Source organism: Apus apus, chromosome 25 (assembly GCF_020740795.1).
Source record: "Apus apus isolate bApuApu2 chromosome 25, bApuApu2.pri.cur, whole genome shotgun sequence".
Classification (NCBI taxonomy): domain Eukaryota; kingdom Metazoa; phylum Chordata; class Aves; order Apodiformes; family Apodidae; genus Apus; species Apus apus.
In genome coordinates, this window is record NC_067306.1 from 1,324,663 (window position 1) to 1,352,645 (window position 27,983).

At 50.5% G+C, this 27,983-nt stretch overlaps 1 protein-coding gene across 7 annotated transcripts; it reads right to left on the bottom strand.

The window, feature by feature from the left end:
* Positions 1 to 526: 526 nt before the first annotated feature.
* CDK12 (cyclin dependent kinase 12) lies at positions 527 to 27,896 on the bottom strand. Of its 7 annotated transcripts, XR_007891647.1 has the most exons (15): positions 26,425 to 27,896; positions 19,845 to 20,729; positions 15,929 to 16,105; positions 15,493 to 15,632; positions 14,726 to 14,896; positions 13,921 to 14,110; positions 12,995 to 13,051; positions 12,360 to 12,461; positions 10,981 to 11,058; positions 10,400 to 10,516; positions 9,707 to 9,838; positions 8,717 to 8,931; positions 6,614 to 7,063; positions 3,237 to 4,174; positions 527 to 2,289 (listed from the first exon to the last, which is right to left on the bottom strand). XR_007891647.1 is itself a non-coding variant. In XM_051640564.1 (14 exons), the coding sequence occupies exons 1-14, from the start codon at positions 27,465 to 27,467 to the stop codon at positions 3,492 to 3,494; spliced, it is 4,410 nt and encodes a 1,469-aa protein (XP_051496524.1). In that variant the 5' UTR covers positions 27,468 to 27,896; the 3' UTR covers positions 527 to 3,491. The 7 variants fall into 7 exon arrangements, 6 of the variants coding, with proteins under 6 accessions (XP_051496524.1, XP_051496522.1, XP_051496523.1 ...); XM_051640564.1 differs by having other exon boundaries at positions 527 to 4,147; positions 6,614 to 7,060; XM_051640562.1 differs by having other exon boundaries at positions 527 to 4,174; positions 6,614 to 7,060.
* Between the last annotated feature and the right edge of the window lie 87 nt (positions 27,897 to 27,983).

Consider the following 27,983-nt stretch of genomic DNA (forward strand, 5'->3'; position numbering starts at 1 on the left):
AGCCCCCCAGGGTTCTCTCCAGAGCCCAAGGGCTGCCAGGAGCTTGGAGACAACCCCCCACCATGTCCCTTGCCCTTCTGACCCCCACAGCTCCAGCTCCTGCCTTTGCTTCAGCTCCAGCTTTCCTCCTTCCTGCTCCCACTGTCATCGAAGAAGCCACTGTGCTCCAGTTCCCACCCAGCTGGACACCAGCACCCATCAGAGCTGACACCAGCACCCATCAGAGCTGACACCAGCACCCATCAGAGCTGACAGCCCCACCAGCACCCAGTGAACTGGGTGATACCCACAGGGCTAAGAAGGGCTTGGCCCTGCTCTCAGTTAGCAGATAGAAATCTGGGGGCTTACAGAGGGTGACAGCCACACAGGGCAGAGAAGTGACAAGTCCCAGCCACCCTTGCCAGCCCAGCCCTGGAAGGGCAGGATGAGGGAGAAAAAGGCTCTTAAAGGAAAACCCAGTTCCCTTGTGCTCTGCAAAGGCTGCAGGAAGCAGGGGGGTAGTTCACTGCAATGGAGCAGAAGGCAGTACAGTAACAGGAAATATTTAATTTTCCAATCTCCACTTTCCATTTTTATAAACTGAAAAGAAAAAAAAAATAATATATTACAAAATATCTGTACAGAGACAAAGGTACAACCAAGAAAAGGTGCTCAAGTCTCGGAACGGAACTCAGGAGAGGTACAGCAAGAGTCTTACCAGACATTTCTCTGCTGGGCAACTGGCTCCAGCGTGTCAGACATTGGCATGAAACCCAAACCCCATCGTGTGGAGGAAGAAAGGGGGGGGGGAGGTGCCTCCCAGGGCTTGTCTGCAACCTGCACCACATTTTAAATCCTTTTAAACATATATATTTGCCCCCCCCCCCCCCCGCCCCCAGGTAAATCCTTTTGTCTTCTTTGTACAGAGACCCTTTAAAAAAAAAAAAGGAAAATCAAAAGACAAGAGGAGCTGGGGGAGGGCAGGGGGTGGCAGTGGTCCCACAGCCACCTTGCAGGGACTGGAAGCCCCTTGCTGGGACCAGTTAAGAGCAGCCACTGGAGATGGAGCAGTGGCCCCTGCCAGCACCGTGGCTCTGCCCCAACCTCCCCCAGGTGGTCAGTGAGGTCAGACAAGGGACTGGTGAAAACCACCTTGTGCAGGAGCCCAGAGCACCTGCTGGAGTGACCTGGCCCCATGGGGACAGATGGCAGATGCCATCAGTCAGCCCAGAGCAAAGGACAGAAATCTGGGCTGTCTGTCCTCTGCTGGAGGTGGGACAGAGGGACAGGAGCCCACCCTGGCTTTTAGTGTGACCTCCAGCACCTGATCAGCCCCTTGCTGCCAAATGAACCAGTGCCACAGGAGTGTCCCCATGGGGCTGGAGGGGACCCAGTGGCATTGGTACCTGAAACTGCACCTACCACTGGGGCCCCTGGGCCAGGGGGACATGGGCAGAGCCTGCCAGGAGGTCTGGGACCTGCTCCTGGGCAGGCTCTGCTGGGGTTCTGCCAACTTGGAAAGACAGTAAATAGGCATGGGCTTCCTGAGAGGATTCAGCACTGGAACACGACTTTTCCTTCCAAATTGGATGGGCTCAGGAAGAAAAACCAGAACAACAACAACAACAAAAGCTCCACCACAGACCAGAGCTGGCAGCTGCACAGTGGGGAGGAAAACCAGAGGAACTAAAGAACCCCTCAAGAGGTGACCAGCTTATTCAGTGCACTCTGTACCTCACAGAACTGCTCTTTTTTGTTTCTGCACATCAGGCGTGAACTGTCAACTAAAAATAAACCCCAAAAAACCAAAACCCAACAAATTTACACTTGGAATTTTGCAAACAGTCTTACTCCTCAGTGCTGACTCAACACTGGGAGAGTGGCTGGTTCCTGGGTGCTCAGGGACCTCATACTTTACCAGCACTTAAATCTCTCTCTATTTTCTCTCCCCTCCTTTTCCCCCACAGCAAAGCTGGTGGGAGCAGCCACAGGTCTGACTGGGTCAGGCAGGTTTTCCCCAGTTTAGAGAAGCACCAGCTATTCAGGTGCATTTTAAAATTTTAATTTCTCTCTCTCTATCAAAAGAAATGAAATCCTGTTAGTAGCAAGAAGGCCTCTCAGCCTCCCCTGGACTCCCACCCACTTAACACTTCAGAACAGTCATCTCTAAATTAAAAGAACCACCATATGTTTTCCATAGGAAAGGCCTGCTCAGGGAAAAAAAAAAAAAAAAAAAAAAGCTCATAAATATGTACCTTTGTTTTATTCATCTCTTTTAAGTCTCATTGAAATGGACAACATGGCAACGTTCTGCGGGAGGAGAGAATTCATTGTAAATACTTCCTTGACAACAACAAAAATATATATGCTTATAGAAATGATACATTAAGCCTCCAAGTACTGAGATGCCTGGTGGGGAGCCCAACTGACCCCCCCTCAGGACACACACCACCAGCCCAGAGGGTGCTGGGTACAAAGGACACTCCTCCCTGGTGGCACTTCCCCACCAGAAGGTGATTTATTAATTATTCTTTCTTTCTTTTTTTTTTTTTTTTTTCTTTTTTTCCTTTAATTCTTCAAGTGTTTTGGAAGTTGTGAAGGAAAACCCACGTTCTTCAGGGAGGTGTTCTCTGGCTCTTAGAAAAAAAGAGAAACGGGGAAAAAATAAAAAGAAAAAAATAAGACAATCTCCACTGCAAAGTCATGGCAGGAGAGAGACAATTCCCAAAGAGATCCATCACAAAAAGCCAATTGGTTAAGGCTGCCCAGGGACAGGAGCTGGAGCCACCCCAGCAGGGCACAGCCTGGGCACGGAGCCCAGGGACACTCAGACACCATGTGGGGAAAAAACATCCACCTTGGATAAATCAAATACAAACCAGTGTCACATCCTGGGGCTCCAGAGCCAGGAAAACTGATCCAGGTGCCTCTGCATCAAGAGATTCCTATTTATTTTTCTTTAAGAGGATTTGAAACAAAAAACAACAAAACCAAACCAAAACTACCCCCCAAAAAAATTGCTTCGGGAACCAGACTCTCCCCCAGCCCTACCTGAACACCACCCAGCACTTCTCCCACTGAGAAGCTCAACAAAACATTTGTGGTTTTTAATTTCCTTCTTCCCACCCGGATGTGTTTAAGTTGCATCCCTTGTATTTTCAAGCCATCCCCCCCAGCTCTGCTGGCCCAGGGCAGAAAGCTCACTGCCCTCTGCAGGGGGGGGGCAATTTTATTTTTCATTTATTTTTGTCACTAACCAAGCACAAGAGGTTGTGGCCAACGAGATGCCCAAGTGGGGACCCTACGGCGTGTCCCGGGGTGCCCGCCAGCAGCCTAGCAAGGAGTACAAGAGGGAGCTCTGCAGCAGCTGAAATGCAGACGAGACCTTGTTCTGGCCAGAAGAAAAAAAATAAAAATAAACCAACACAAAACCAAAAATAAAAAATAGAAGGATAAAAAAAGAAAAGTCATGTTGCTAAAGGTGGAGAGGAGAGGGAGGGGAGGAGCATCTCTCAGTAAGGAACCCCTCTCCCCCGTCCCCCCCGCGGAGGCACTCTGCCAGCCCCACGGAACGCCTTCCCGTAGGAAGAAGTCGCCTGGGTTGGGGCACCCCAGCTGTGACCTGTCCCTGCCCCGCTGGAACCGGCGCTTCCCGGCCCCAACTCGCCGTAATTTTGGATTTTGGCCTCTGGATGAACCAAGGTGTTGTTGCTCCCCTCGGCCTTGGTGAAGGATTGACCGACCGAGTGCACGGCGACGGGGACTCTGGCGAAGCGCAGGTCCTGGTCCCCTGGAAACTGGACAGATCCTGTCCCCTGGTAATTGCTCGTCTCCCCGAGGTGGCTCACGGAGCCCAAGAAGGTCCTGCTTTTCCCCAGAGGTTGGGCAGAGGGTTCTAGTAGTGTCTGGCCCGAATTCAGCTCCTCGGTACCAAATCCCCCCTCTGAGCCCTCGGTGCTGTAAGTCCTGGAGGAGAGGGAGCGGCCGTAGTCCGGGGCTCTGGAAGTTGGGTGTTCCTGGGTGGGGTGGCCGTGGGATTCTGCCTCTTGCTGGGAAAAGAGCTGCAGCAGAGCAGCCGTCACGGCCGGGTTCAGCTCCGGGGCTGCGCTGGACAGATCCCCTTCCGAGAGAGACGGCGGCGGTCCGGGGGGCTCGGGGGGTCTCTTCTCTGGTGGGAGAATGCGAGGAGGACATGCTGTGGAAGGGTTACTTCTTTTAAACACCGTCTTAAAACATCAGGCAAACAGATAAAAGCGCATTTATCCAAATAAAACAAATAAAAAAAGACAATCCACCAAACCAAACAGCCTCCTGAAGCAGCCGCTCCCTCCAGGATGTGCTGGGAAAGAGGTCTGAGGGCTGGCAGTGGTTCCAGGGTGCATGCACACCCTCATTAACGTCTTCCCCACACTCAGCCCGTCCCCCCCTGCACACCCAGCTAGTGAGCAACAGCTGCCCTGACACACGGGCACCGTGCAGGGAATTCCTGCTCTGGGATCAAAGGCAAACGCCGAGCGGGAGACAGATGTGGAGCTGCCTGAGGGCACGTGTCCCCAGAGCAGGGGGACACACCATCCTGCCCTGTGCCAGGCTGTGCCCCCATGGAGCCTGGCCCTGAGGTGTCCCTTTGGAAAAAAAACAACACACAAACCAGACCAAAGCAAAACCCAACCCCAGTCCCCCAGGGAACAGCTCCTGACTGTGCCCACGCTGGACCCGAGGGAGCAGGTTCACCCTCTCGTGTCCCCCCTTTGCTCCCCACCACAGCCAGCCCTGCCCCACCTGGGATGGGACATTTTTCACAAAGCAGGTTTCCAGTCCAGAGTCCAAAACAACCTCAACCCACAAATATTTGCATGCAACGTCCAGACTGCCCTGGAACACCAGAAAACCCTCTTGCCCCTGCCACCCCTTCCTCCCCTGGGCCCCCCACCCAGATCAGCGCTGAAGGCCCAAGGATTTCTGTTCAAAAAGGACCCCTCCTAGCTCCACCAAACCCCCTGGCACACCCCACCATCACTCTTACTACTTGGTGTTACTGCTTCTGAGGCAGCAGGAAGAACAAAGCAGCCTGGTCAGGCAGTGGGAAGGGGGGGGGAAGCAGAGCTCTGTCCCTCCCCCTGCTCAGAAGTGACAGGGCAGAGGGGAGGATGCAGCTTCCCAGGGGACACGACCTGCTCCCCCTTGCACCCACAAAACCAGTCCTGCCTCCTGCAGAGCAACACAACTGAACTGACTCCAGCTCCTTCCTCAACACAGCGATGGGCCAGACAGGGAGGAAAGTTAGTGCTGGCGATGGTGTAAGAGGCCACAAACACCTTGTTTGAATCAGATCCTCAAATCATTTACAAAACTGGTTATTAAAAAGGTCAAACTTTATTGTGAAAACCAGTAGTCTTCCAGGACCCCCCCTCCACCCGTATCAGTCAGTCCACTTTAAAACTAGATTGTATTGAAATCCAGAAAACAATCTTCAGGTAATCTTTAAAGCCAAGCTGATCTGGGGACAGCATTATCATTTCAAATAATTATAAACAGAGAACAATGTTATTGGATTGAATCTGCTCTACAGTAACCTAGTTATCTTCCAGTACTAGGGCAAAAAAAAAGAAAAAAAAGAAAAAGAGAGAATTTAAAAAAAACAAAAACCAACAAAAAGCAGGGTCACAACTGGCTCGTGGTGGGCGGGTGTGTTGAAGGCACGAGAACACAGCACGTTCAGCTACATTGCAGAGTTGTGTATCGGGCCAAAAGAGGCTCCCCGGAGAGTCTGAGACAAACTCAGGAGGCTCTTCTAGAATTTGGTGAGGTCGTCACAGGATGTTGCTAATAATTCAAAAAATCAACAGAAACAAGAGACATGGAGACATTTACACTCACCTTTGAAAAGGAAACCCAAGAGTTCCCTGACACAAGCAGCTCTCCTCAACTCGCTCTACAAGAACCAGCCATTTGGCTGCACTTCACTGGATGTCAGGACTCAACAGTCAACTCTGGGTGTCACCAGGCTCACCCAGCCTGGGTGCACCAGGGTTTTTTTATGTACACAACTGCCACTGTTCCCCCCTTCCAGTCTTTCAGTTCTCATGTTCTTTAAAATCATCTCTGCACATTTTTCATTTTTGAGAGGGTGGGAAAGGAACAGTGGGAGTTGGGACATACAGTGAGCAGGGAAAATCCAGAGAGATTCAATGTTCTGTGCAAAAAACCTACCTGGACATGTGACCTGATTACCAGGGGCATCAGAGGGAAGAACTGACCCTCCAAAGTTTCCCTCTCATTTTTGGTCAAAACCCAAACCCTTTCATCTTCACTAACCCCTTCGAAGGGGAGCACTAATGGATTTTAGATCCTTTGAAGAGGTGAAGTGAAAAGTATTTTTGTGTTTTGGCTTTTGCATTTGGCAAAACCTCCAGGTCAGCCCACACTAGCTGCAGGGAGTGGGTCAGGGTCTTCCTCAGTCTTGAAACCTGAGGCTTAAGATCCTAGCACCCAGCACCTCTCCTCCTCCCATCCACACCCCTGCCTCCCTCTGGTACAACACTCGGGTGTCTCTGCTCCTCTTGGAACACTTCAGTTTTTCCAACAAGCTCCTGCCATCTGAGACACACACGAACTGGTGAGGATTATTTACCTGTGCTTTCCTCTGGGTGCACGGTGGGGGTTTTCCTCAGCCCCCGTTGCTCGCTGCTCTTCTCCCCATTGCTCTCCTCCAGAGCTACGACAGGCTCCTGGCTCTTAATCAGCTGGCTCAGCAGGACAGCCAGCACATTCTGCACATCTCCCTGAGCACTGGCTACTTCTGGAGTCACCTGCTCCTCCAGGAGCTGGGCCTCGGCGGGCGGCTCCTCTATGGCTTCCTCTGCTGCTGCCGCCGGGGGCTCCTGCTGCTGCGTGGTGGCTTCTGTCAGGGCATTGATGGACTGGTTGAGAGCCTCCAGCTGCTGCTGCATCTCTGGGTTAGAGTGCACATTCAACAGCTGGGCCATCTGTGGGACACTCAGATCAGTCTGGCTCTGCAACAAGTTCAGTAGAACAGCCAGTTCGCTCTGGTTCAGCTGCTGGGTGATTTCTCCAAGGCCTGCTGGAAACACAAGAGGCAGGACAGGAAGGTCAGGCAAAGCAGCAGTTTGTCATCCTGATGCTGCAATAAACACCTCCAGGTCATCCCCGGGTTGGGGGAAGGCACAGAGGCTCCAGGAGGAGGATTCCAGGAGCGGCTCGGGGCCTGCAGAGGGCGATCCGCGCTGCGCAGCCCTGCAGCAGCACCCGCTGGCCCCGCGTGTCACTGCACTCGCTGCTCACTGCACTCACCCCGGGCGCTGCTGGCACCCCCCTCACCACCCCCTCACACTCATCGGCCCAGCTGAGCCAAACCTCCCCAATTAGCCAAGAGCATCCCAAAACCATCAGACTGGTGCCCGGGGATGCCCCCGGTTATGGCAGCCAGTCCGAGGAGGGGTGATGAAGGCTCAAGCCCTTCACCCATTTCAGCAGCCACCACAGCAAGCTCAGCCCCTCCCTGCAGCACTCTGGGATCTACAGCACCTCCCTCCTGCACCGGGAAGCAGGTTTCCCAGGATGTTGCTAAGCTGCTGCTTGGGATGCAAGGTGTGTTCCAGTAACACAGCAAATCAAACTGGGTCAAGCAGAAGGCAATTGCTGGAAGCTGGCCTGGGGTGACAGAGGACTCTGTCCTGACCTGCAACTATCCAGGTTAGTCTAAAACACAAGCCCTGAGTGGCATCACCTCTCTTCACACCACGCTGGAGCACAGCCTCTTGAATGACAAGTGACAAGGCTGCCCCTTCACACTGACATTTTAAGCCAAATTTTTTGGGAAAACAGGTGCAAGGATTTGGTTTAAGAAGCTTAAAATGAAGCTCCTCTTGCTGGGAGGCAACTAAGAACCTGACACTCCTCTCAGCTGTTTGTTCATCCAACCACCACCTTTTGTCCATCTGCCATGTTTCATTGAACACATGGGTGGTGTGTTCCCTGGAGCAGGAACTGTCTTCCTTGTTACTTGTCAGCACATTTGACACAAAGGAAGTTTTAGCCCATATCTAGGTCTTTATAAGGCTTCTACAGAACAATGAGCGCGGCCTGGACAGCTTTGTGTATCTCTGCTTTTCCAGGAATCAAAATACCTCCCCTCCAAATATTTTCCAGGCACTAGAAGGTTGCTCACATCTTTGGAAACAAGGCACAAGTCCTGGTCCTGCAAGTCTTTATGACCAAGTGATCTTTTCTGCAACAAGCACAGTGCTGTAACATTCATTTTTGCCCACCAGCCACTACTCTGTTACAACCCATGCCTAATTTTTATATAATTTGATCAAGATCAAACCAGCTCATCTGCACACCCTCTGCATGGCTGTATCTTTACTGGCCTAAGTGACTCAATGACTCCTTTCATGATTCTGGGTGAAACCATGCTTCCAAACCAGTAACACACCTCCGAGAACAAATTCATAGTCAGCTCATCAGGGAGTGACCTCTGAAGAGCAACCAGAACACTCTGCAGCCAGTAATTTTCACAGCAGAGGTACAAAAAAAGGAAAAAAAACCACCAACAACCACAACAAAACAGGACAGAAGGTTCTGGGATAGTCTTTCTGTGGAAACAGAAGTGAAAGTACCAGACTGGCTTGAAAACAAGACACCAGCCTCCCACACCCAGACCAGACAGTACCACGTCAGGAAGAGCCTTTTACAGAGCAGACTGGGCACTGACCTACTGCATCTCCAGCACCAGGCTCTGTTTTGAGCTGGGCAGGCTGTGGGGGCACAGGACTGCTGTTGTTTTTGACAGTGTCTGTGCTGGTAACAGAGGTAGTTTCTTTCCGAGAAACTTTAGATACTGGAGGCTCCTCCAGGGCCATCCCGCTCTGCCGCTGCCGCCGGCGCTTCTTGCTCCACAGCTCGTGGCAATCCTGCCAGTGGGGAAGGCTGGAAGAAAACAACACCCAGCAGTTCAGAAACATGGCAAAGGGAACCCCTTCCACCCTCAAAGGCCACAGAAAGCTGTCAGTGCTAGAGGAGAAGCACTGATGCTCCCTGTGACTGCAAGCACACTGCGAAACCAAGCAGGGGCAAGCCCTGGAATCAGGAAGACAGCAGAATTCCATGGGAATTACTTAATTTGCTCTGAGATCTCACCCCTGAATGGACTGGGCTGGCTACACCAGCCCCAGTGAGCACAAGCCTGCCAAGCTTTGAGGCTGGTGTCTTCAAGAAAGCTCCTGCCTTCAGGAGTTCTAAAGGCAACAGGAGTCTCCAAAGCTCCTGCCCTCCTTGCACACGAAGCAGCTGGAGCAGAGTTTGATGATCTGCTTGATTACAACAGGAGCAAAGGGCTGTGAACTCTGTGATGCTGCTCAGCAGCTGCTGCTCTGCCAACTCACAAGCTGCACCGAGGCCTAGCCAGTCCAACATGGCACAGAGGACAGGGATATGCTACAAGCTAATCTTGTGCATCTTCCAACAGAGTTTTAGAGCACCTTACAAGTACTAAAGTGAGCTTTATAAAACCAGCCTGTTACCAGGCAGAAAACCACCAGCACAGGAAGAGCTATTTGCTCAGCCCAGGACAAAAAGCAAGAGCAGAGTTGAGTAAAACCCAGAAATAACTTAATTCTGACTGAGAAAAACCCAGGGCCAAGCCAGTGGCTGCTTCCCAAAGCTCATTAGCCCACTGCAGAGGAGGATGCCAGCTGGAACTTACTCTGGAGGTGCCATTTTGCTGAGGTCAACATCCCTCAGGAAGTCGCTCTGCAGGGCCTGCTCCGCCGTGCAGCGCTTGCCAGGGTCCAGGGTCAGCATGTGGTCCAGCAGGTCCAGGGCAGAGGAGGGAATGCTGGGGGAAGGTGGGAAAGGTGGATGAGCTCAGGGCTTGCTCTGAACAGGGGGAAAAGCCTGCTTCCAGGAAAACACCTCGGGCCTAAGAAAGCCCTGCAGTCAAAATTTGTTACTACAGCAGCAGCTCAAAGACATCGGACCCGTGATCTTTTCAGCCTCATTTCTGCCATTTATGAAGAGCAACTCTGCCCCAAGGCCCAGGTGATCACCACACAACTGTGATCATCTCCCCCAGAGAGCAGGATGCCTCTGCAGTCAGCCAGCCCCAGCACTGTGGGAATTCCATGAGAACGAGGGTGCTTCCCAGGCACAGAGCCAAGCTAGGGCTGTCAGGAGGGTGCTGAGGCAGGGAAGCCCTTGGGAGGCACCTCAGGTATTTAGGAAGGGGATGGTGACCCCATTCCAGCCCCAAGATGGTAGAAGTCCTCCTGGAGAGGGCTGTCCAGGGGCAGAAGGGGAAGCACTGCTTTATCTCACCAGGTGGACAAGAGCCACAGATCAGCAGGTGAGCTGCACAATGCAACAGAACCCCCTTCTCCTCTCTCCTGACACAACTCACAAGGAGAACTCCTCCCGCAGGCGCCGCCGATATTGCTTCTTGGGCTTCATGGTGTTGAAGTAGGGCAACTTGATCACATCTGGCCACACAGCTGGGCAGGGACTCCCACAGAGCCGGCTGGGAAGCAGAGGATCAGAGAATGGTCAGCAGGTGAGGCAGCTCCAGAACAACCACCAGCCCCACTGAAAACATCTCCTTTCTAAGCAACTTGGCATGCCAGTAACCCTGGTCTGGGCACACTTCAAGGATGAAATGACCCTCAGATTAAAAAGGAAGAATCAGGAAGAGGAAAAACAGTTATCCTGAGTTCAGAAACCACCTAACACCACTAATTTTCAGTGTAAGGTGTATCTTAGGTTCATCAAACAATGTTTACTGAAGGTGCAGACGTTCACTGCCACACACTTGGTGGTAGGCACGGACACAGATGCCCAGCTCTTCACATCTGCACTTAACAGGCATCTGCTGTTCCTCTTTTGCAGGCAGATTAGGGAAAGGGGGCTCTGATAAACACAGAGCTTGTGTGCATGAGCAGTTTCTGCAGTACCTCTGCTCATAGGCATGCATGTGCAATGCTTTACCTGATTAATTCAAGCTGAGCCAGTTCCAGATTGGCTTGAAAAATAGGCTTCTTTGTAAACAGTTCCCCGAGGATACAGCTGGAAAGAGGAAAAGCAAGAGGTCATGACAGCAAACCCTTGGGATGGTTGCTTGAACACTGCAGCATTTCTGTTCAGAAGCAGGTTTGCCTGAGGAGAGGTATTTGCATCAGGGCTTGTAGTTGAGAACTGACAAACTAACCTACGTGTCCAGAGTCACCCAGCAGGCAGCTGGGAAATGCCACCCCCAGCAGGCTGGCTACCGTGGGGCAGGCTCCAGGCTTTAACTCTTGCAGGGAAAAGAGGATGTGCCAGGAGCATGGCAAAAAAAAAAACCAGCCAGGCATCTCATTTTCCTCCAGACTCAGCCCATTTATTCTTCCAACTTCACTGACACAATCTGGGGGGTTATCTGCTGGCCCAAACTTCCCTCAGCTGCCAGCAGTGCACTGCTTGTCATGGTCTTGTACCTACACACAGCATTTGTGCAGCTGGAAGGGAAAGAGGAGAAGGAGAGAAGGGGCAGCTCTGACCTATCCAGTGCTTAACATCCACCCTTGAGCCTTCCAACAGGCACGACAATCATCTCCAAATACAGCTGGGGGTAGCTACAGGCACCTGCCTGCTGGAACTGGGCTAACCCTGCTCCTTTGGCTCAGCATGTCATGGATGGAGTTTCCAGGAGTAATGAGCAGGGCCTGACTCATACAAATCTGTGTTTGTGCTGAGCTCTGCTGAAAGTTTACCTGTGACTATCACAACAGGAAGCATGTGACTTGGGAAACCCAGCCCCACTTCTGAATTCTCAGTCTGAGTCTCTGGTTCACTTGGAAGTTATCCTCTTTGTGGCTGAACTGCCCAGATTCTTGTTCACAAAGCTCTACTAAAACCATGAAATCTCTGCTTTGAAACGTTTCCTAGAATTAGCTGAAAAAATTAGGTGACAAACTCTGAAATGGTTACAGAAAAACTCTCTATTAGGTCCTTAAAACCATCCACTGAAGCTGTGAGCAGCACAGGGCAGGCTTGTCACCCCTTCTCATCTTAGTGGCACATCGTTATCAAGGGTTGGCTGGTCTGGTTTGTACACAGCAAGGACACCTGTTATGCTCTCACATCAATACCCAGAGAACTCATTGTAGGAGATTTTCACTAAAAGGTACAGCTTGAGTCAGATGCCACACCCCTCTCCTCAAAGCACAGCACATTGAAAAGCATTGCTATGCTCCCACAACACTCTGCCCAGCTGGAACAGACCCAGCTCCAGAAATCAGCACAAACTCAAGACCACCTTCAAGCAGAACTCTTCTGTTGAGGTGCAGAAGCCCCCACGGGACAGCAGCTGCCAGGCAGGCACTTACCCACAGCTCCACACATCTATGGCTGGTGTGTAACGCTCCTCCCCTAGCAGCAGTTCTGGAGGTCGATACCACAAGGTAATGACTTTGTTTGTGTACGGGCGGCTGCAACGCAAGGCACAAACACCAACTGAGCCACAAACCCTTCCAACTGTCACTGTTACTTCCCAACTGCAGAACTGGGTGTGTAAGCAGAAGCAGCGGGGGGTTTCAGATGTCTAGACTTCCCGAGTTAAACAGAACTGGTACCACAGATTGTACAGATCTGCCTGTGTGCACAGGACAGTACATTGTAGGTAGCCAGGACTGCAAACCCCCCAAGCAGCAGGGCAGCCACCTCAGAACAGTGACTGAGCTCAACTGATCTTGGAGCAAAACGTGCTCCATTGCAGGTCCACAGCAAGCAGAGAAGACATTTTGGTTCCTTATCAGCTGGTTTGTTTAGTGAAAGGCTACAAATACCAGCCAGGAGGATGTATCTTTTCCAACTGCTGGAGCTGTGTGATCCCACTTACACTGGAAGTAATTTCTCCAGCAGTGGCAGGACTTCCAAGAGAAGGGATGATGTGGACACTAGGAGAAGTGCTCATCCCCCCCACCTAAGCCACTTCCCCTCCCTCCACACCTCTGTGCCTCACCTCTCCTCTGAGCTGTAGAGTCGGGCGAGTCCAAAATCTGCAAGTTTGATTTGTCCACTGAAAGACACACACAAAAAAGCCAGTCACTGCTTTGAATCACAGCTGGGCTCAGGTGCAGCAAGGCAGTACAAGGTGGGAAATCCTCTCACAGAGTAGAAAGGCCTGACAAAGCAATGCTGGCAGTAATTACTTCTGGCAGTCCTAATTTTTCAAACACTACTTAATGCTTCAAAGAAACATGGCAAAAAAACCCAACAACCCTGAAACAAACAGTGATTCAGTCTCATCTCTATCACAAACCCTTCCCAACAGGCCAGTGTCCCAGGGAAATGTTTTAGGTGACTATCCAGACATGTGGATGCAATTATGAACTGTATTATTCTCACAGGCTCAAAGTTTTTCCTATGGGTATCCAGATAAAGATTGAGAATTAACAGCAAATGAGTAATTGTTCTGCATTCTGTGGTGAGCCAGGTTACTGCCAAGCATTGCTGTCGAGGGAAGAGGGAGCATTCATGGGGAACTGCTGCTTCCCACCTTAACCCTGAACAGTTTATCTGCACACAAGCTCTTCCAGTAAACAGTGTTCTTGCCAAAATGCCATGGAGACCAAGTGTACACAGAGACCAGCTAACAACATGAAAGAAAGTGAACTGTAAGGAGCTGCAGAAGAGGGAGCAGAGGCTGCTGCTGACTGCAAGTGAAGCAGGTTGGTAGAGCTGCTCACCCCTGCAGCAGGAGCTCTCAACAGCACCAGGAAAGCCACTGCTTAATTAGAACCACTCCCCACCCCACTGGTGGAAACATGCAGTGGATCAACACTTCCTGTCTAAGCACAACCAAGGTGAAGACAACTGTGTGCTCTCAGCTGGACCCAGGGAGAGAGCAGGGAAGAGCTTGGACAGAAGTGTCTGCTCCCAGGTTACCTGTTGTTCAGTAAGATGTTGGAGCACTTAATATCTCGATGAAGGAAATTCTTTTTGTGACAGTAATCCAGACCCTCCATTAACTGTTTCATGAAAGACTTGATATGGTCCTCTGAGAAATGTACCAAGCCAGATTCTAGCAGCCCCATTAGGTCATGGTCCATGTACTCAAACACAAGGTAAAAGGCACCTGGTGTAATAAAGAGAGAAATTATTATGACAGGAGAGAAGAGACAAAAAAAAAGGAGGAATGAAAGTAGATTTAGTTGCTGAAATATTCTTCTTCCTGCACAGCTGAGTCTGTCTTGTGATATTTATGGCTTACTGGGCATTCTAGGTTATTATTTTCCTCAAGGGGCAAAAATAAACAAACCAAAACAACTAAGCAGCCCCTCTAATGCATCAAGCTGAAGATCTGAAATAAAAATATGGGCCCTTCTTCCCCAGTGACAGCAGGCAGGAAACTTTTCACACTCTCAGTAAGTCTGTTGCCACTGCTCAGTGTTTAAAACCCCCACCTTTACAGGGTCACTTTTAAAGACTGTTCTTTTGTGACTCTAGAGGAATAAAATGCATCCTTTGAAGGCAGCATCTACCTCTGCAGTGACAGCTCATTCTAACCAGAATCTTCCCTTTGCTGGGAGGCCACACAGAGCTGCCAAACTTGCTGGAACTGTGTATCAGGGAGTGCAGAAGAGAAATTCTAGACCAGAGTTTAGAATTTTAGTTTGACACTAAGAACAAACGAAGGGAGTTGCCATCACCCTGATGGCTAATGGAAACCACACCCTGCAGCAAATAGTACCTTTGTCCTTCTTGAAATCCAGTGCATCTTGTTTGTCCGTGACGATCTCCTTCATGTTGACCACGCTGCGGTGGATCAGCTGCCGCAGGATCTTGATCTCGCGGATGGCGGTGATGGGGAAACCTTCCTTCTCATTGTCCAGTCGCACCTTCTTGAGAGCCACCAGCTCCCCTGCCAGAACAAGCCAGTGTCAGAGCCTCTGCAGACATTGCTGCCAGCAGCTCTGTGGGTTTCCAGGGAGAAGATGAAAGTGAGCACAGGCAACGTCCACCAAGAAAGAGCAGAGCCAGCCCCAGCTGCCACCCTAGTTTTTGTTACATTGCTCTGTCAGGAGTTACCAGGCCAAGAACTCAAGAGAGATGACATCAGTGCTCCTCCTCATCTGCCTCAGAGGGAAGCCACACAGAGGAACATAAATTTACCCTGGAAACCACTCTGGTCCTTTTCACAGGCTTTGCTACAATCAAGTTTGACAAAGGCACATTTGAAAGCAGGGGTCCAGCTGGCACTTCTGGCTGTGGCACACACAGGACACACCAACCAGAGAGGACAGTTGGGCATTATCTCACAGTCAGCAGGATTTCTTTCGCCCCTTTTGAAAACACCTGCTGTATATGTACATTCCTGGGCTGGAGCCACTTCAGCTCTGTGTGTACTGGTGATTAACCAGCACCACCACCACTAATGCTGGAATGAGTTTTGAGGCCTTATTACCATGGGAGTGCTTAAAGAAGTGGAGTCAATCTGAAGCCCCCGGGCATTCTTACCTGTGTCTTTGTCCTTGGCTTTGTACACCTGCCCATATGTCCCTTCTCCAATAATCCCAATGATGTCAAACTTGTCCACGCAGCGCTTCCCCCAGTCGCTTTCCGTCTGTCTCCTCTCCCCGTACCGAGGACAGCAGATTCTGCAAGAGGGCAGAGCCTGGTCAGACCCTGGCTAAAGATTTTTAGGTAAGTGCATGTTCAGTGTTCTGCCCATCCAATAAACGGAGGGGAGGCAAAGCAGCTGCCAGTTTCCATTTCAAGAATGACTGTGCTTCCAACCTCCGTGCAGGACACGCAGTCAGCTCTCGGGGTGTGGGGCCTTGGGAACCTAGGACTGATCTTGGTGTGAGGGAAGAGAAAATTCTAGCTGCTCAAAAAAGCCAGGGAAAAAAAAAAAAAAACCAACAAAAAAAAAACAGAAGAAAAGGAGCCTTACTTTGGTCTCTTTTTGAACGGTTGCTGAGGTGGTGTGGCTGCCTTTGGTTCCGGGGAGTCAGGAGGAGATGGGTCCCCTCCAGGGAGCTCTGGAGGGAGCGGGAGGTCCGTGAGTAAGTGTCGTGGTCTCTGCTCTCTATCTTTCTTCACAGGTTTTGGAGGAAGAATCTCTTTTGGACTAAACTCCGAAAAGTTAATACAATACAAGAGTCAGACTTAACAACCAAACAGCAAACAAACAAACAAACAAACAAAGCCTACTGCAGAAGAACAGTTCTCTATTTGAGAAGGTAAAGTTGGGGCCCAAGTTGAAGTGCCAAAATTAGCACAGCCAAGTCTAAAACAAAACAGCCTTCAAATTTACAATGATAACACATCAGGAGAGAAGTGTTATGTTTGAATACACTGTCTTCAAATAAACACACAACTCTTGCAGCTAGAACATGTTCAATTTGCACAAAAAAATAGTTTTTCCTGAGTTTCCTGTAAGACAGTTCAGGTTCCCAGCCAGCACCCACTTTCTGACTCTTAACTTCCTCTATTTAGTCCACTTATCATAATTAAATTAATTGCATGACTTGTTAAGAACCACTACAAATATAAACTCAGAATTAAATCTTTCTACAGAAGTAAGTTTGAGCTTCTTGGGGAGGACTGAAATGTGACTTTAACTTGTGAAAACTGCTGAGAAACTAAAAGCTGACCTTTCCAAACAAAATCAAATCACCAAGGGCACCAGAAGTTTGGTTGAGACCGGCAAGAACCTAGTATCTCTCTTGTATAGTGCAGGGAGAATTCCTGGGTCTGGATAGCTAGGAATTTTTCTCCATGCAAATCTCCACTTCACTAGGAGAAGAAAGAGAGAGGAACAACCTTCCAGGGTTGGTTTTTAGGGCAGCCAGCAGGAGGGTTGCTGTTTGTCAGCACCAGCAAGTCCAACGCACAGAGAATCCTGCAGAAACGAACTAGGTCACTTTCCCAGTTTTTTATTAGACACTGCCTAACCTGCACCAAATCTCCTGTGAAATACAGTGAAGAAACAAAACAAAGGATCCTATTCTGGCCCTGAGCTCTGACATCCTCTGTAAGAGCTGGGGGAGCAATCTCATCCCACTGTTGAGAAGTCACCAGGCAGCTACAGAACTAATGGCTTGTCACGGCAGCCTGGACCTCAGGAGGACAGCACTATCCTGGAAATCCCAGAAGTGGGAGAGTTGCACAGGCTGGAGCTTTGCCCCATTCACTGCAAGTCGTTTAGTTCAGGGGGACACTCAGCCAGGTCACTTCAGCATAGCAGAACCCACATGAAGCCTCAGAGGAGGTTCCTCAAAGCAGGATCTGGGTGGCCAGATCAGTCCTTCCTTCCCAGCTTCCATAGGTGTGCCTGAAGCACTGATCCCATGTCCAGCTTTAACAAAAAAGCAGCTGTTTATGTGACTGGGTTTAATCCACTTCTAATTGGCAATTCATTTGCTCTTGATAGTGCTGAAATATTTAACAGCACATGCTAAGCTCAGGCCCTGTCAAAAAAGATTCAGCCTCATTCCAGACACACTTCCCAAGGCAACTTCTTTGCAAGATTTCCTGGGAAGGGCAAAGCTGTGTCTGTAGGTTTAACCTACAGGTTAACCTGTAGGTGCCCAGCCTTCCAGGAGGTCCCTTCTCTCCTCTTCCCAAGGAGTTACCATTTTCTAGCTGACACATTATTTGTGCTTAGCTACCTACAGCTCAGTTCATCTCTTTGCTCTCAGCACTGGTGCTACTGTAACTTTAACTACCCCAGAACATCTGCATGTTTCACCAGGCACTTCTTTGGAAGTGAAGAGGCCAAACAGACCCTTCAGAGCTGCCCAACCAGAAAAATGACAAAGTGAGAACACCAACTGCCTAAGAAAGGCTCCTAGAAGCTCTGTCCCTTTTTCTCCTCCCCAAAAATAGCAGGAATGCAGCCAGTCAGGTCTGGGTTTTTAGCCGTTAGTGCTGTGAACAGTCAAGGAGAAGTCCCCAGGGGCTGTGCAACTCCCGAGCGCTCCCTCAGACCCCTGCAGTTTGTAGCACCCCCTTCTACACAGCTTCTCCTGTCCTGCAGCACCTTGGCTGCTGTGAAGTCTCAAAGGATTCTAGACAGAGGAGAAGTCTGGAGAGCTCAGCAGGAGCTGAGAAAGAGCCTCTGGTTGCACAAGGTGTTTGTCTTTGGGCTCCTCATTTCCAGATCCTGTGCTCACCAGTCTCAGAGCTGGAAGATTCTCCCAGTCTCAGCATAACAAACCAAAAGTCTATCCATAAGAAGTTTTACTCCTGACTACCAAGTCAGTTGACTAAGAGGGAGTTTCTGCACACACTCAGTGCCATGTGCAGCTGCCACTGGACTCAGCACAACGAAGAGGGATTTCCCATCCTCTTATTGGGAAAAAGTCACTGCAAATCCATGATCTGAGCACTGAGGGCAGCAACCAGCTGCAGCACCACCCACACCCCCCTGTGTTCAGGGAGAGCAGGGATAACACACACTTCTACAAAACTAAGTCACACCTGGGGGGGGTAAAAAACCCCAAATCTCTAGATATGAGTGGCTAAAAAAACAAAGGACAGTATTTGCATCCCAATTCCTGGGTTTGGAAATAAGGGGAGTTGGGAAAAATCTGCAACCTGTTAAAAGCTGCTGCTGATCACAGATACATTTACACTAAGTAGTTATTTCCTGAGGAACGTTGCACAGCTCCAGAAGAGCAGCACGAAGATGCACAAGCTCAGCACATGTTGATGGCAGTGACAATGTTACCCTGATCTACATCACAGGACAAGCCATTAAATCAATGAATTGAATCAGAATATGGAACTTGCTGCATTCACTGAAACCACGGGGTAATTACATCAAGTCATAACTATCATGTAACACACTATTCATTAACACACACCAGTGAGATACCTAGAATATCTTTAGCAATGGCTGGAAAGAAACACAAGTTTTTAGGGAACTACAGGCTCAGCAGAGCAGGTAGAAAAAAATTAAGTCAGTGATGACCTGATGTTACCAGCACTACAACTCACACTGCAAACGGGGGAAAAGAGATAAAAATAATTGTTTTCTTCTCCATCTCCACTCTGGATATTCTGCTCCATTCTCCTCTTCTGCCCCCTCACAAACAACCCCACAAGAAGGTTTTTCAGACAAGTTCACACTAGGAGCTCAGACCATCACCAGCCAAGCCCCAGAGCAGCAAGAGCTACAACTACAGGACAGAAATAAGTTTGCATGTTTTGATTAGAAATGACAGGAAACAGAAAGTTGAAGTAGGTGCAGTTTCACTCTATCATTTTCAACTTCTTTTTCAGCCAAGCAATATCTACTTCTTAATAATAAGGATTGCATTAATTAATCAGTCAAGATACTGAAGTTAAACTAATGCCATTTTTCACATGGGGGCAAGGCCTGCATATTCAATGAATTTAGAACAGAAATAGGTCTGGTTTGTGTCCTTGTGTTGGAACTGTTAAGCTTTTACTGATACTTAGACACCTGTTCTGGAGGAATGAAACAAAAAAGCAACTTCAAAAATCAACCTGTGCAAATGGCTGGAACACAAAGAGGTGCAGAATTCTGGATCCATGTTTCATTAATGTAATAAATATGAAGAGTGATGTGAGGCCTTTACTAACCAGCATCAAACCAGCAGCCAAACCTCTCTTCCTCGCCCAGATGAGACCTAACTGCCTGCACAGGATCATAAAGCTCCCTGCACAAACCTGACAAGGCCAAAACCTGACAGGCCCGGCTGTGCAAGATGGCAGTGACACGTGGCACAGCCCTCAGCACGCTCTGCAGGACAAGCTAGTGACTGTCAAACTGACCAAAAATACCTGCTTATCTCAACACTTTGTTTTTAAATGTGAACAGGAGGCTCTGGTGACCTTACCTATCCAAGTCATCTTCCCCAACTAAAATAGGGGGGAGCGGAAGCGGAGGCAACGTTGAAGTTTTCAGGTGTGGGATAGCAGCCGTCACAGACACCTGTGGCTTTGTAGCGACTTGGACAGAGGACTGAGAGTTCACCTGAGAGGATAAAGTAGACGTCCTTGGGTGGGAAGAAGACGGCAAAGATGTTGGGGCTGAAGTAGGGACCTGAACAGGGGTCACTTGGGATGGTGGCAGAGGTGGGACAGCAGGTGATGGAGGCAAAGGCGGCAGCGGTGGAGTTGGAGGAGGCGGGGTGGTTGTCGGCAGAGGTGGAGGAGGTGATTTTATTGAGGGTAGTGGGGGTGGAATCTCCTTCTCTCCTGCGTCCGTCTCTTTTGGAGATAGGAGGTCCTCTACCACTGCTACAGGCTTCAAGTCTTTTGTTCCCACCTGTTTTGAATCTCTGACCGGGACAGGATGTTTCCTCTCAGAGTTCTCCTCTGCCTTAGCTTTAGTTGTCTCTGCAGGGGCTTTAGTCTCTGCATTTGCATACAGCAAATTAACTAATTCCGTATCTGAAGACGATTTTTCAGATTTAACAGTTTTGATGACCTTTTTAGATTCCGTTCCAGACTCCTTAATATCAGCTAAGCTGTTCTCCTTCCTTGACAGGAAAACAGGAGAGCCCTTTGCGTCCTTCCCATCCACCTTGGCCGCGGCCGCCGCTGCCGCCGCCCGCTCCTTCTTCTTCCTGCTGAGCTCGGCGCCCAGGCTGGAGTTGAGCGGGAGCCGCGTCGGGGAGATGCTGGAATGGCGGCTGCGGGAGCCAGACCTCTGCTTCTTGCTGTGAGATGATGAGTGCCTGGAATAACCAGGACTTCTGCTCCGGGACTTCACAGACTTCCTGAGGAGAGAAGGAGGAGGAGATACATGAAGCGGAGCATTTCCCAACCTCACAGCTACTCACCGACATCGACTCTCTTGGAAAACAATTCCAGTCCATTATTTGCCACCAGATAGTTGTAACACCTGTCAGGAGAGACTAAAGCTTCTGAAATTAGTTCACGGACTAAAGCAGTTCATGTTTCAGGTCCTCATCCAGCCTCCCAGCATCAGGACCACCCTCACAATCACACCAGTGAGAGAGGAGCAAAGGATGAAGGTTGGAGAAGCCTCAAGGTGAGGATGAGATCACAGACACAAGCACTGAACAGAAGACTTCAGTCAGGAAGATGAGCTGGCACTTTATGGATCTCTCACAGTAATTATGTAGAGCTTTAAAGGAAACAGGGGATAAAATATCCCTGCCCTCATGGGAATGCTGTCTCAGGAAACCACTCACTTCAAGCTAATTTTTCCCCCTAGTTCTTCTACTATCATCCGACTCAAATCTGCATATTGTGATTCATGAGAAGAACAAAAAAACCCCACAAGAATTTTAATTCTCTCTGAGGTACGTCCAGAGGGTCTCACTCTTCCTCTACAACAAATGTTCCCTAAATTAGATATATAAGCAGAAACAAAAAAACCCCACCACACTGAAAACGTGTGTTGTGACACAAGCCAGGCAGGGAAACCCGCACACCAGGGGGGTGCACAGCACCAGCACAGGGTCAGCCTAGTGAGGAGACATCAGTAACCACAAGGTCACTGGAGACTGATGTGGAAACAAGATAAAAAGTAAATTACAAGTGGGAACTGGTACTTCCAGTGTCTGTGACAAAATTACTGACAAGGCAGAGGGGGAAAATTAGACATTCTGAGCTCAGACCCTGTGAATACAACAGAAACTATGCTCAAAGTTTGTTTTTATTCTGTGATCTGTTACTCAGAACATGCCTGGTTTTGAAAACGTGGAATTCTCTGAAAACAGCCCCACAATAGTTACAAAGAACACCCGATGGCAGCAGGTTTACACACAGCAGATGCTGACTCACTTCTAACCATTCTGGGAATGTAACTAACAAGATCTGAACTGTTTATAGTGCTACAGGATATTATCCTGAGACAACAAGTGTTTGGAAAATCTGCTGGAGAACTGAGACAGACTAATGCAAAGTTCCTCACTGGGCACCAGCAGCACCTTGAGGGATGGACACAGCTGTGACTACATGGGAGCAAGTCCTGTCACCAAGTACATGCCCAAACCTCATGCTGACAGTGGTCAAAGAACACCCAGCTGGAGGCAGTCCTTACCTTTAGACTTAGAAAATAAATATACAACCAGGAGGGGGGGTAAAAAAAAGCTTCATCAGAAGCCACTCAACTATTTTCCTTCTGCACTGGGAAGGTTTTTCCAATGTTTCTCCTCCACAAATCACCAGGCTGGGCTGCAGTTTACCAGGAGGTCAGCCCTTCACCTGCTGCATCCTGGTGCCACACTGCCTGGAGCTGAAGGAGCTGGCACCTTTTGCTGTGCTCCGAGACATTCCCAGGCCAAGGAAAACATTTGTCATGAATCCCATAGGATGCAGTTCACTGCAACCAAAAGTAGTTTTGGGGTTAGCATTCCCCACTGCAATTCCTTCAGGGGAGATGGTTTAGGATGCTGCAATCCCCAGTTTCCTGCTGCCTCCTCCCCCATGATTCCCTCCAACAGTTATTCCAATTCAACTGGTTGCAGAGCAACATTCTCAACAAGATCCTTCTGACAAACTTCTTCAAAAGTGCAATTTTACCTTCTGTTGAAGGACTACATTAGAAGTGCAGCCACCAGGGACACAAGCAAGTGAGGGAGCACTGGGAGAAGTGGTGGGAGTGGAGACAGGGCTCAGGGCAGGACCCTCTTGCACAAGGTGCTGTGGAAGAAGCTGCACCACAAAACTGGTGCTTCCAAGGGCTGGGATGACTCCCTGATCTCCCACCAGCAAATACTAGTGCTCCTCTCTTCCACCAGGATTAAATTGACTCATTCCCTCCTTAGTTGTCTTCTCCTCTCCACAGGCAGCACTCACACTTTCTTCTCTTCAGTCTAATAATAATTACCAATAGTTATTACACAAAGAGCTGTTGTTCCTAAGCCCTTTTTCCAGCTTTGGTGTTTACAGCTTCTTTATTAGACCTGAAAAAGGCTCCACATCCAGAAGCTTGCCTGTTTCCCCAGCTCTATCAACCACCAGCAGACCACTCCTCACATCTTACCTCATACAATTAGCCCACCAAGGGCCTCAGCAGGGTCTTCCACAGCAACACGTGCTCTCACCACTGCTGGGCACAGAAGATGCACAGGCAGATTGTGCCTCCGAAGGACACTCTTTCCATCCCCTGGAATGGTCTCTGCATGGCTTCACCTGCAGCCAGCTTGTAAGCACTTTTACCCCTTTCACCCTTAAGAAACCAGCCCCCAGCTTATTTGCTTTGCTGAGGTTATCAGGGATGGGTGGGGGGCAATTTGGTCCCACATGCTGCTCTTTTTCTGGATAAAATTGCTCTGGGGTAAAAACCAAAACCCAAGCACTTTGTGTCTCTCTAGCACTGGAAACTAGGAACACAAAATACAATCCTGAAGACTGTGAATTAACAGAAAGCAGCTGGAGATAACGGCTCATCTAAAAATGCAAATTTAAAAGCATTATTAGATTAATTTTACTGATACAATCAGAATATTAGAATGGTCTTTGGAGGAGGGAATGCTTGAACTCTCCAGACCTCCTCATGCTGAAAACAACCACAGCTAAGAGCCACTAGCAGAGATGACCCTGGCAGAACAAAGCCCCATATCTACATACCTCCCTATCATCCACTATACTAACTCCCAGCAACATCTCCAGACACTAAAATATTTTACCTGCTCCAAGCCACAACAGAAGATAAGAGTAAAGTGAAAACTAGTATCTGGGGAGCCTGGCTGCATGGCCTGTGCTCTAATAGCCCAGGAAAGGAGCCCGAAGAAGCTCTTATTCCTGAATCCCTGACAAGCTTTGGCAAGGAGCTGTGCAAGGGTGGCCACCACCAGGGCACAGGCTCACCCTGGGCTGCAAGAGTTAGCACAGGGCACTGCCCACCTGCAGCCAGCTGGAGGACTCTGGAATTCCTTCTAGTTTTTAGCTGCAGTGACAACAGTTGCTAGAAGGAAGGGTGAGAGCCACATTTGTTATTTTCCCTGCTGACCAAAGCAAGGTGTTTTGCACAGCCATTTGAAAGGCAAACATGCTGAATGTTCTACCAGTAGCACAGGGATGCAGTTTCCTAATGCTGTATTTTGGAGATGGCAGAAAACAGACTGCACTAAAAAAACCAAACCCCACAACCCATGTTGTCAGTCAGTGGAAATAATGCAGTGTCCCAGAAAAGCCTGAGTTACCTCCCCTGAAGAGCTGGAGCCACAGTCAGGTGCTCACTGCCTGAGTGTGCCAGTTAAAGATGCTTTCTCTCCCAAACTGCTCCTGCCCCTCTGCAGGAGCCAGAGATCAGACATCACTCCCCAGACACTCTGGTACCATCAGCTGCCCCCATTTACACACTCATCTGCTGCAGATCGACCAAAGCTGCCCTCAGTGGGGCTGGCAAAGGGGGCTCTGCTGATCCCCTCCCCCCTAGCAGAGGGGCCAGTCTCTCCTCTGGCTGCCTCACCCTACAGGCTGCAAGCTCAGTGAAGCAAAACCAACACAGGAATCACAATTTGCCTAGAATATGGAAAACACATTAAATCCCCTCTGTCCCTCTTTAGGCAGACACTTTCTGGTGGCATAATCCATGGGGGCTTTTCCTTCTGCTTTTAAAGGATGTATCACACAGTAAGTCACCTGCCCAGGAAAGCAGAGCAGAGTAGCAGGTTATCAACTGAAGGCAGAGATTCAAAGAATTCAGTACAAGTGAGGGTAAACAGTAAGTAACCTTTGGAATCTATTCTAGTTTGGGGTCCAGCCTTTTGCCAGCGAGACAAAGATACCCTTAAAAAGTTTCTTTCTGTGTTTCCAAGCTCAGGGAAGCAGCACAAAGTGCTCCAAAGTTGCTCCCACCATGAAGACCAGGAAAAGACAACTGCTTGATTCCTCTAGCCAGAACCAACCACTCATTTACAGAGTAAGCTGCAGGTTCTCCTGGGAAGTGGAGAAACCTGGGAAAAAAAACACCTCTTCATTTACCAGTCCAGTTTCCATCTGGTTTCTCCCTGGTTAAGGCTGAACATGGACATTTAACAGGGGCCATAAAACACAATTAGATCACAAAGGAGAAATATACTTTCTACCACTGCACTCTTACTTCTCCAAAAGTATTAGCAAATAACACCAGAGCCACCAGGGCAAATGGGATTGAGAAGACACATCAAGGACTACCCCTCAGGTGTACTCAGAACAGGGCAGAGCAGAGAAAACCTGAAGGGAAGTTTCACCATGTAAAATCCCAGCAGAATAAGCAGGTTTTATGAAACAGCTCCCAGGGGGTGTTAAACCAACACACCTCTTAGAGCCAGGAGCAAGGCACTGCTTCACCCCCACTATGGAAGACAGCATTCCTGAAGTTAAGAGAAGAGGTCTAGTGACAAAGGGTGAATTCCCAAAGCCCCGAGTTCTTTGGGAACTGCTGATCACATCACTGTGCTCTGGAGCCAGTCTCTTCACTCCCTGTTGGGAGCAGAGGATGCAGCAGAGCTAACCCAGCCCCGAGCACTTCCATAGCCATGACATTCCAGGTCACATCTTAATTGCCATGGAGCTACAAGCCAAGCTCCACAGCACCCATGGTGACCACTGGAAACTCACTTAACATAAACTGAAGCTAGGAAAAAAAAAAAAAAGAAAGAATCAACATTAGACTATTTACTGGTGCATGTATCAGGATGAAGAACAAACACCTGAAATAAAACACAGAATTAGCACTACCTTCAAATGATAGTTTCCTTCTGTAGCAAGGTTACTGACTAAAGAGAAAAAGAGAAAGTTACAGTTAAGCCAAGATGCAGCTGGTTCCTCCTTGCCCCTTCAGAATGCTCCATTTCAGAATGGAAGCAAAAAACTTTAGTACTGAGAAAAGAAAGTTTAGGCTGGAGAGGTGGAGCTGACATGTGGTCACCTCTGACTGAGGGAAGAGGAAAGACAAGTGAGTTCAGAAAGAGCAAAATGCACTCAAGGCAAGACATTCTCCTGAAAAGCATGATCAAGTTTCCACACGTAGTAAACAGATAAAGGCTGAAAGGTGAAAACAGTCTCCCTAGCTCAGCTTCTCACCGGGGAAGCAAATTAGATCCAACATCAGAAGCTGAGCAGCTCCAGCTCCCTCCAGAGCACAACCCTCCCCAGGAGCCCCGGCCCTTCCGAGGGGCCACCCCCAGAGGTGGGTGTAATTTAATCCAGGAGCTCCTCCAGCCCCAGGCCTCTGCAGAGCCAACATGGACGCTGCCTCCTGCCAGCCAGGGGGGTGTTCTCCAAAGCGTGAACACCACCCCAAAGGGAACCTCCACCCCCCCAACCAACCCAATTCCCCAGGGATCACTCCACAGCCCAACCCTGCAGTCAGCGACCTGAGCCCCACCGAGAGAAGAGGCAAAGCGGAGCCGGGGCGGGGGTGGTGATGAACCTCTCCCCTGCTCAGAACCACCCCCCAGACCCCTTTCCCCACCCCCCCAGGGCAGGGAGGAGCCCGCGGAGCACACGCACCTGGCGATGGGGCTGCGGCTGACCGAGCGCTTGGGGGCGAAGGGGCTGCTGGAGCGGCGGCGGCCGTAGGGGCTGGGCGACCTCCCCCCGTAGGAGCCGCTGCCGCGCTCGTAGCTGGAGGAGCGTCTGCGGGCGTAGGGGCTGATGGACCTTTGCCTCCGGGCGTAGGGGCTGGGGGAGCGGGCGTTGGACTGGTAGGCCACGGGCTCCTTGTAGGGCGGGCTGAGGGACTGGCGGCGCGAGGAGCCGCCGGGGCTCTTCCTGTAGGGATCGTAATTGCTGGACGTGTGAGAGCGGGGAGGGCTGAGGTCGTATTCCTGGATGTAGGAGGCTCCTGAGGGGCTGTCGTCCAATTTAGGGCTGTCGGACCATTTTCTGTGGGGGCTCCTGGACTTCCTCTTGGGGCTGTCAATGGTTTTGTAACTTTTTGGAGCATCTCTTTTCCGATGGCTCTTACTGCGCTCCTTGTGGCTGGACTTGAGCTCCCGGTCCTTCCTGGACTTCTCCTTGTGTGCTTTGGCTGAGCGGGACTCCTTGTTGCTGCTCTTGGAGGACAATGACTTGGGGTGCTCCTCGCTTTCAAGGAGTCTCTTGGAGGACCCCGATACCCTCTCCTTGGTGGACCCGGACCTGCTGGATGCCTCCAGGCTCTTTTCCAGCTTCCTCTCCTTCTCTGCCTGTTTGCTCTTCATCAGCTCCCGGATGCGCTTGTGCTGGTGGTGCCGGTGCTTCTGGGCCCTCTCACTCCTCTCTGCTTTCCTCTCCTCGTTCTCCCTCCTCTCCAGCTTGAGGGCCACATCATCCGAGAAGGTATCCGAGTCCGAACTGATGTCATCGTACTCCACCAGCGGCTTGATCACCGTGCCCAAGGGAGCCGCGCTCTCCTGGGCTGCCAGCGGCGACTCCTTGGAGTGCCTGGACTTGTGCCTCTTGTGCCGGGAGGCCACCCGGTGCCTCTCCTTGCTGTTCGAGCCAGGCGCGTGCTGCGAGGACCCCCCGCCGCCCCCGTCCTTCTTGCCCCCATGTCTCTCCGGGTTTGGCATTCCTCCTCCACTGTGCTCCAGAGAGGGGAGGGGGGGGGGGGAAGCCTCCAAAACCCCCGAACTTCAAACTTCCTCCGCGCCCGCTCCTGCCACCATTCACCCCGGCTCAGCCCTCCCTGCCGCCAACACCCCCTCCTACATGGGGAGGGGGGCAGGGAGCGCGGCCCTGCCGGGCCCCGGAGGAGGCGGAAGGGAGCGAGGGGGGGACAGGAACCGGGAGGGGGGAAGGCCCCGGCCTCACCGCCTCATCCGAGGGGCCCAGGCCCGGAGGGCAGCGCCGCCGCGGGGGCGCCCCGGGAAGGCGGGGCCTGGGCCCGCGAGTCCTCCCCACCCCCTCAGCCCCGGGCGCCCGTTCCGCCGCGCAGGTGGCCCAGCCGGGAAGGCGCAGCGGCCGCCCTGCCCGCCCCGCTCGCCCTCCCGGCCCCGCCGGCCCCGCTCACTGCCCAAAGCGAAACGGCTCCGCCGCCAAGGGGGGCACCCGCCAACTCTCGCGAGACTCCGCCGCCTCTCGCGAGA